Raw genomic sequence first — 9,274 nt, 5'->3', positions numbered from 1 at the left:
GAGGATTACTGAGAATTTCCTTCCACAATTACACACGAGAGAACCTTTACGAAAAGGACCAATCTTGAATGAATAGGTGAGCACAAAGTGGCTAAGCAAAAGGGTTTTCTAAGATGAGCTTAAGTTTCTTAGCTTTTGCTAGGATGTAAAACAGGCTGATGGTAGGGTGGTACTTTAAAGGAATACCTTCAAAGATAAGGTAAAGGCTGTTTAGTATTAAAGTGAGAATTTTGGTGTAACATTGTGCGTGTTAAAGTGACTACAGTTGAGTTGCCAAAACATGTCATTTGAAATAAGTTCCAAAACTGAGTCATGTTAACCTGACTTTGGCAGAACAAACATGGGCTCTAGTCCCTGGAAGTGGATTGGCAAGGCTGCATAGNATATGTCATGAAGCCCATGAGATCAAAACAGGTGGCCTAAGTTTAGACAAGACTTAGAAAAGTGATGTATAATAACCCCTTTTGAAATAAAGGGCAAAAGCATCCNTTGTGTCATCTTTACCCTTAAAGACTGAATAAAATTCAAGTGCTTGTGGGATTAAAATAATAATAATAATAAGCAGGACAAGATGGAAAAGGCAGAAGAGGGAGGAAGCAATACTAAATTCCTAAGTGGTTGGCTGAGAGGAGGGCAGGGGATAGTGGAGCTGGTAAGGAAGATTCTGAGTCTTTTTTACCATATACATCTTGCATCTGTCATAACAAAGCTTTGAAGAAAGGTAGCTGTGCTGTTTGGCAGCAGTAGGAAACTCTCCATCTGGACAGGAAAGAACACTTTCCTCAGAGTAGAGGCCTTAGAAATGATACTTAAGAAACNCCCAAGAATGTGAATNATTTAGAAAAGACAAGACCACCGGCAAGATGAGCTAAGGACAGAATGCACACAGGGAACACTGGACAAAGCAGGCCTTTGTTAGCACCAAACAGCAGCAGGAAATGCTGGATGGTGACGTCGATTGCAGCCCTGGAGACCTTGATGGGTCTTAAACTGTAGAGCAACAGATGAGCGTTGTTGTGAGAGAGCCCCAACTTGGAACTTCCCTCCCGGCCTGAGGGAAGGTCCCTGAGTCTTCTTCCCTGCNCAGCCAATTATCACCGCCTGGAGATAGAGAAGTTCCCTGGGTCCCCCTCCCTGCCCAGCCAATTATCCCACCGCCTGGAGATAGAGAAGGTCCCTGGGTCCCCCTCCCTGCGCAGGTCAGCAGGACCACCAATCATTATGTGCCTAGTTGCTGTTGTTATAATCTGCCCTCAAAAAAATTGTATAAAGAGCTTATGAAAGAAAGTGTCGTCTCTTTTCTGGGTGCAGGGTGACCCCAGCACGCTGGAAAAATAAGCCTCTTGCTTTTGCATGGAACCCAGTTCTTGAGTCCCATTTGGGGGTTNCCAGTAGCTACGGCTCACCATTAGTCTTACAGTTGTTTTACAATGTTTAAACTGAGCTAAATGCAGGCTTACCAGAAGTAAGAAGCACTGAGAGACTCCTACAAGGCAGGTGGCTTTTTCTAAGTATTCATTAAAACATCTGTTGTGTCCTCTGACTGCTAGTGCAGTAACAGGTAAGGCAAGGTTCAGNGTTGGATGCTAAAACTACAGTGTGGGAAGGGAGGGAATATTGGCCAGAGTTTAAAATGGGGACCGTGGACCTCTACAATGGAAGGATGCACGTCACCACAGTAACAGTGTGATCCAATCTATAGTCACCCAGAGTGGAAGAACCTAATGGCTTGCAGAAGAACCACCACGAGGAGATTATTAGGCCTAAATGTGGTTTTTCTATTAGGTAATTTGTTTCCCTTAAAAAGGCAATTTAACACACACACACACACACAGAAACTATTCTTTAAAAAAAATATTTATTTTATTTGCATGTCCATGTCTTTGTATGTGAGCGTAGTGACAGCCCAGGCCAAAACCGGGCATCAGATGCCCTGGAGCTGGAGTTACAGAGAGAGAAGAAAGAGAGAGCAGCTGTGGGCGATGTTAGCCACTGCCACATAGAAATGAAGATACATAAGGATTTGGTCTACATTTTTCAAATTNTCTAGGTAGAAAGAAATTTCTTTGAAAACAGACTAATATTAGCTAGCTTTAATGAACAAATTCCTCCATTTAAGAGGAATACCAAAATAATATGGTCAGGGAGAGTATAACATTTTACCCTTCTCTTACTGGTATTTTTACATTATGAAATATGTATATTATCTTTTTGGCATTTTTATTTACTTCTAAGGATATATTTTCTCAGCCTCCAAACCCGGAAATCCCAAGAATCTCAATCAGGGCAACAGCAGGGCAGAGTAGAGCCTCACTTACTAATTCCAGGGACACTTTTGAAAGAAACTTTTTTACCTGGTGGCTTCACTAGGAAATTTTTATCAGAGTAAATATATCACTTCTATTAAACACACATATGTCACAAACACATACATGTAGATGTAATATAACTTTATATAAGATATATTCATACATAATCTATCCATACAGACATATATCTATGTGTTATTATATACATGTACGGTTGGTTGCATAATGGTGGGACCCAGTTTAAAATGCAATGTAAGGTAACTTTTCAGAGGCTAAGTGTGGGACAGTTGCATGGTCTTATGCAGCTGCACGGGCTGCNTGCCCATTCAGTGTACCTTGTGTACACAGCTACATGCATATCTGCATGTCAGCTTCTTCAAGTCTTCACCATCTGCAGACTCACTAGTCAGAGACATAACAAACATTCCTACTTGAATGGTCACCAGAACTCGAGGCACATTAACATTTTATTGTAAGGAGTATTTTTGTTCAATATTAATTCTCACAATTTTCATCTTCAAACACANAAGAGTGAGTCTGTATGTATCATTGTGCAGCCTTAACAAATAATATTTTACCTTAGTTATGCTGAGCTCCTCAGTTGTAGCCATAAATATTTAGGCTGTCATCTTTTTTTTTTTTTTAAAGATTTATGTATATGAGTACACTGTAGCTGTACAGATGGTTGTGAGCCTTCCATGTGGTTGTTGGGAATTGAATTTTTAGGACTTTTGCTTGCTCTAGTCAACCCTGCTCTGGTCGGCCCCACCACGCTCGCTTCGGTCAACTCTGCTCACTCAGGCCAGAAGATATGTTTATTATTATAATTAAGTACACTGTTGCTGTCTTCANACACATCAGANGAAGAAGANNGTTTCTTGAGAGCATACTCCCTGTGTTTTCTTTACTCTCAACATTTGCTCGAGGAAGTAGTCATATGTCTGTGGAATGTCATACCCGGGAAGTGGCTCATGGTGTCCCCATGGTTTAGATGGGTACAGTTATACCAGCACTGACTTTAATCCTAACTGTAGCAGCACTGTTGTGCAAACAAAATGTCTCCACAGTATGTGGAGCCCGGCTAATATTAATTTAGTTGTGGTGTATTTTAATTTCCCATAGTTGCAATATTTTACCACAGACTGGGTCATTTACAGTTTAGTCACTTACTGAGGGTCTGGAGGTCAGAAATGAGATTTGGCAGCCATGTGCGCCAGTGGTTGCCATCGTGAGTCCTGTGCTTGGTGTTACCAGATTAAGGCACAGCTACACAGACCTGCTCAGGTTCACCTGAACATGTTCTAGCACTTATATTCTTTCCCACTGTCTGTATTTGAAATTCCTCTCAACTTAAACAAATCATCAGCTTCCAAATTTCATCCACGTAGCAGGTCTCAGTAATGCATTCCTCTTGTGCAGCCAAATAGGGTCCTGTTGTATGAGTATGTACCTTACATACCTGTTCTATAGACATTTGGGTGGTTTATACTTTTTGACATCTATGAATAAGATTACCGAAAGCAGAAAANCAGACTTGTAGGGGTCCATTTTCTATGCTTAGAACTGCTGAGTCANAGAGCAGCTGCCTCCTCAGAGCTCTGCATACCCAAGACCTGTCCATCCTTCAGAACCAAAGCNTAGTGTAGTGCCACTGGGATGTCGCCTGGTCACCCAGAGCAGAGTGTAGTGCCACTGGGATGTCACCTGGTCACCCACAGCATAGTGTAGTGCCACTGGGATGTTGCCTGGTAACCTAGGGTAAGTTGGCTCTCTCTAGTCCTCCTGCTGCTCCAGGCTGCACTGTGCTGACCACTTTGCGTTTCTTCAGGCACTCCTCTGGAATGTTTTCCCTTGTGATGGTGTGGTGTTTCAGAAAGCAATGCATGCTGCCACATACTCTTGGAGTTTAAAAAGTGGGTATTTAATTACTGAGACCAGTTCAGATGGGTCCACTAGAGGGGATCCTTGAGCATGCACACTTGGAAAAACGCCCATGACTTTGAGGTCTGTCTGACCCTGGACATGACCCAGAAGTATGGAATCTTCTGACTCTTCCTTCCTTCCTTTCCAACAGAGAAGTGTTTTAATCTGACAGACTACTCAGCCAGTGGTGTGCTCTCTACTCCAGAGAACTAGTTGCCTAGAAAATGCTACCCGTTGTTCTCAGCAGCTATGTTGAAAGACAAACCAGGATAAAACTACTTCAAGACACCAGTTCTAGAACGCAAAGCAGGCTCCACAGCAGAGGCTGGGCATGCCATTTCTCCGAATTACTATTAGGTAGTCTGGTTAGAAAGAGCTGGCCTTGTTCTGGATTCCAGCTTCAAGCCAATGAGCTTAGCTTGTGCTGGTGGCTAAACTCAGGATTCTGTCCTGCACAGGCTAGGCAGGCCCTCTACCATAAAGGTGCATCGCAAGGCCTAAAGCGGACAACTGGCTTCTTCCTGATTCCTATCTTCTCAATTTATCCAAAGTAAGGAGGGAACTGAGTATGTAACCTGTTGGTACCCTTAAACTCTACAAGCGTCACAATACCACATAACTTGTAATTGTTCATGTCTATGATACTTGTATTTGGAAGTAACAGTAACATTTTTCTAAATCAGTGAGCAATTTTATCCAAAGAACACATTTCTAAAAGAATGAAGTGCTATACAAAGGCCTTCTTTCCCCGCTCACATAAATAATTTTCCTTTGTCGGGAACAATCTCAGTCGTGATCCGCAGAGGTTGGTCCTGGGCAATTCGAAGACAGGTCTTCTTTATCTGTAATTTATGGGTGAGAAGTCAAAGGTGAACACAAGTTTATGGTAAACTTATAAGGTAGTATGCAGTATTTTTGACTAATCATGCTTGTTATTCCACAAAAATGGGGAAAAGATAAAACAATAATAAAAACGAGGAGATGAGGGCTGAGGATGTGGCTCAGAAGTTGACAGCTCTGGCTGCTCTTCCAGAGGACCTGAGTTCAATTCCCAGCACCCACGTGTGGCTTATAACTGTCAACTTCCAGGACCAGTGGATCCAATGCCTTCTTCTGGCCTCCATGAACACTAAACATATGTGGTGCATAAGTGTACGTATAGGCATAGCACCTACATGCATAAAAGTTTAAGAGATTAAAATAATTATGAAAAAAACCCTTCATTCTCAAAGTCCTTAATCAACAGTCAATCAAGGTGAAACGGACAAGGAGACAATTGGCTCTTTTAAGATATCTGCCAAAGGTTAAACCAATTTCTTCTTCACAATGGAGAAAAAAGAATGGATTTCAACACACTTGACTTTTATGAGTCAGGGACAATAGTCTGCCAAAATAAAAATTAGTTCTAAAATTTTAATGCAAGCATCTATCCAAAAATGAATCTTCAAAAAATAAGCCATGAAAAAAATCATTATCTTCAAGGGTCTTTTTGTTTTTGTTTTTGATGGGAATGGTCATTGAGACAGGGTCTCATTATGTAGCCCTAGCTGGGCAAGAACTCACTATCTACACCAGGCTGTCCTTGAACTCAGAGAAATCCACTTCTCTTGAGTGCTGGGATTAAAAATGTATGTCACCACACCTGGCCTTTAAGTTATTCTTTAGAGTTGAAATTATTTCTTTAGTAACTGAAAAATTAAATGTTGGATTTTTAAAAAAAGTATTTATTCTTATTGTATGTGCATTGGTGTTTGCTTGCATGTGTACCTATGTGAAGATGTGATTTTGAAGTTACAGAGTTATGAGCTGCCATGTAGGTGCTGGGAATTGAACCCACATCCTCTGGAAGAACAGTCAGTGCTCTTAACCGCTGAGCCATTTCTCCAGCCCCCAACTCAATTATTTCTATAGTCACTATTTCTTTGCAACNTTGGCCCTACACTGCTAANTGAATGGAATAAGAAGACACTTCTACTGCTTATAGGAAATGTGAGTTTTATTAAAAACAAACCAGTATGCACAGGCAGTATATTTTAAAGTATAAACCATCTTCTTACCTTCATAGGCTGTCCCGCACCAAATGCAATACAGATGTTCTTCTCTTAAGTAGCCAGTGAGGATCTGCAGTTTTTCTAGCACCTGGGAAGAGGACACAGGCACATCAGTGGCTCACGATGACCAGGACCTTGCTTCCTGGATCTCAGACCAATGGTTACTTAGGCCCAGGCTTGAACTCTTNTGGAACACTCTCAGTTACTCAAGGGGTCAGAGCAGAGGTGATATATCTGGGCATGTCTCATCTGACTAACCACTTGTCCACAAGAGGCAACTGTGAACATAAAAACCATCTTTGGGCTACCTCTATGCTAATAAGGTTTATGTTATTGTTGGTTTGGTTTTTTGTTGTTTTGTTTTTTTTTTAAAAAGACAGGGTCTCATTATGTATTCTTACATACATACCTGAAACTTGGTATGTAGGCCAGGCTGGCCTTGAACTCACAGAGATCCACCTGCTTCTGCCTCCCACATGCTGTGTCTAAAGGTATGTGCCACTATGCCTGGGGATAACTAGGAGTCTTAAAGACCCCTTTTCAAACCATTTAAGGAACTAGTCCCTGAGGTGGGTGGAGGGAGGACGGCTTCCTTGAGTTTCACACAGGAGAGGTCTCACAGTTAAGCAGAAGGATGTGCCGAAAGCCCTGACTGTCGCCTAGGTAAATTCCACACTAGAAACTCCAGGACTTACTTTGCTGAATAAGTACATTTAAAGGTGAATTGTACATGTGTGTCTATGTGCAAGCACGTGCTTGTGAGTGTGCCAGAGGAAAACAAGGGAGAACTGGTTCTCTCCTGCTACCACAGAAGTCCCCAGGATTGAACTCAGGCTGCCATACTTGGCAGCAGAGGCCTTCACTTGCTGAGCCATCTTAGGTTCACACTCTCCTTCCCTCTGATCTTATTTTCCCTGTTTTGTGAATAGATAATGTACACAGTAGCACCACTTTTAGAAATTGAACAGGAAGCAAAGCCATCTGCAATCATTTACATTTGCAGTGACTCCGTCATCTAAACTGAAGCTCAGGTTAGATGGACTAAAACTAACTGGAGAAGTTGTAGGGGATTCTGATTTTTGGGCTAGAAACACAATCCTGTGAATCAGCAGCTTTCAGCTGGGCGTTATTTAGCAGGGCTTGGAGACAACTCTTTGGCTGTCAGAAGAGGAAGTGCAAATGGCACCTGAAGGGCAGGGACCAGGTATATACACTGGAATGACCGTGTGAGGACGCCATTGCCTCAGCCTCACAGGAGAAGCTCAAAGGGAACAGCCAAGCTCTCTTTGGGGGTCAGAATGATTGACCAGTATGTACAGACACTGGCAAATGCAGTCTTCTCATCTGGCGTGTTATAACCTCACAGTGCTATAGCCTGACAGTGTTATCAAAACCAGCTAGCCCAGCCTACCCCGTGCTGTTCCTAATAAATACTAGATTGCGAGGTTGCTGGGGTTAGTAGGTGACCTGTCAGGTGAGCACTCCATCTTATCCTAGTTTTCCTNTATACGTGTCTATGTGTCTGCCCTCTCTGCACTCCCTCCCCACCCCAAGTCAGGGTGCCAGAACCCAAGCTAAGCAGTATGTGGTACCGCTACACAGACAACCATGCTGCCCACAGCAAAGAATTACCCAGCTTCAAGTGTGAACGGTGCCAGGCCATGCCCCGGCTATGAGCAAACAGGCAGTGTCCACACATACACTCAAATCTTCACTCGGGCACTCATCTTCATCCTGTTCTTCCTCTTCCTCTTCCTCTTCCTCCTCCTCAGTCTCCTCTTCAGGCCTCAACCAGTACCATGCCTCCCTGGGAACCTGAATATTCTGAAAATACAGAATTATTTTTATAAGACACAGCTAAGCATACTTGGGGTGCCGTTAAGTGTGCTTGTGTTAACATGAATTTGTTCTTCCAGGTAATATTTACAAGTGCTAGCTCTCAGCAGAGCACTGGACCACAGTGAGGACTGAAAGGAGAATTAGAGTGTGTCTCCTAGTTCCCGCTGTCAGTCCAGCAGGAGAGATGGGCGGTGGGTCTACCACTGGACAAGTGACTAGGACGGAGGTAAGGGAGCGTCAGGAGCACATGCTAGACAGCAGGAATACAGTGAAGCAGGACATTCCTCCCAGATCCTTACACACCATGGAAAGTACACCAGTCTCTGAGACCAAATGAAGTCATTTTACTTTCANTGTGACTCACTGTGGTTTGTAAAAGGCAAAGATTGCTCTGAAAACTATTCCTGTGTGAAATGAAAGCATTCCACCATGATTTTTCCAAAAGACAGAAGTTNGAGGTATGGACTAAAACTAGGTTACTCTGGTTAAACATTATGGGGAACAGAATCCCTACGNACTCCAGTCCTGGGTAACGATACTTTGAGTGAGAGAAAAGCTATTTAACCCTTGCTAGACAACTGAGGGAGTGGGCTCCTGGACTAAGTGGGCCATCAGCTGGCCAGTCAGCACTATAGGAGGTGCACATCAGACGGCAGCTTCTGAGGGGAGGCGGTATGAACAGGGCATGGGGGGTTTTTGTTGTGATTTTCGTTTTTCCTTAATAAAAACGAGTCAAACCATTCCAGGTACGCTACTGGACTGGGAGCAGATGCCCACCTACCTTCTGGGCATCCAGCTGCTGGCAAGCTCGCTGGCTTCTTCTCAGGTCTCCTTCGAGCCTCATTTCGTCCTGCTTACTCTTCAGTCGCATCCTGATGGGAGGAAGAACGAACAGTACAGTGGGGTCTGCAGTCTCACGTGGTGTCTACTTTATAGACCCACGCACGCACGGAGGAGCACACNGCAGTTAAGTGGGCTGGAAGCACAACGAGTTCAAAGCAACCGCTTTACCGAAACTCCTCGGCNGCCTTTGCTTCATTTTGGTTTTTCATGTGAATTTTTCTCCTGTAGTTTTCCAGCCTCTCCTCCGCTTTCCGTTTTAATGATGACTCGTGACCTATGCCACTTTTTCCTGGGCAAAGACAAAAAAAA

At 43.3% G+C, this 9,274-nt stretch overlaps 1 protein-coding gene across 2 annotated transcripts in view; it reads right to left on the bottom strand.

Annotated features, from left to right (window-relative positions):
- Positions 1–1,841: 1,841 nt before the first annotated feature.
- Gpatch11 (G-patch domain containing 11) overlaps positions 1,842–9,274 on the bottom strand; it is a 10,850-nt gene continuing 3,417 nt past the window's right edge. Inside the window, exons 4-8 of one of the 2 annotated variants that reach the window (XM_021186576.2) lie at positions 9,134–9,254; positions 8,904–8,994; positions 7,985–8,107; positions 6,290–6,371; positions 1,842–5,074 (exon numbers count right to left, since the gene is read on the bottom strand). In XM_021186576.2, the coding sequence (XP_021042235.1) occupies positions 5,019–5,074; positions 6,290–6,371; positions 7,985–8,107; positions 8,904–8,994; positions 9,134–9,254 (473 nt within the window). In that variant the 3' untranslated portion in view covers positions 1,842–5,018. Of the gene's footprint in view, positions 5,075–6,289; positions 6,372–7,915; positions 8,108–8,903; positions 8,995–9,133; positions 9,255–9,274 lie in introns of those variants that run through there. The other variant, XM_029471619.1, reaches the window with a different exon arrangement.

Source organism: Mus caroli, chromosome 17, assembly GCF_900094665.2.
Source record: "Mus caroli chromosome 17, CAROLI_EIJ_v1.1, whole genome shotgun sequence".
Taxonomy (NCBI): Eukaryota; Metazoa; Chordata; class Mammalia; order Rodentia; family Muridae; genus Mus; species Mus caroli.
This window is presented reverse-complemented; position numbering and strand designations above follow the sequence as displayed.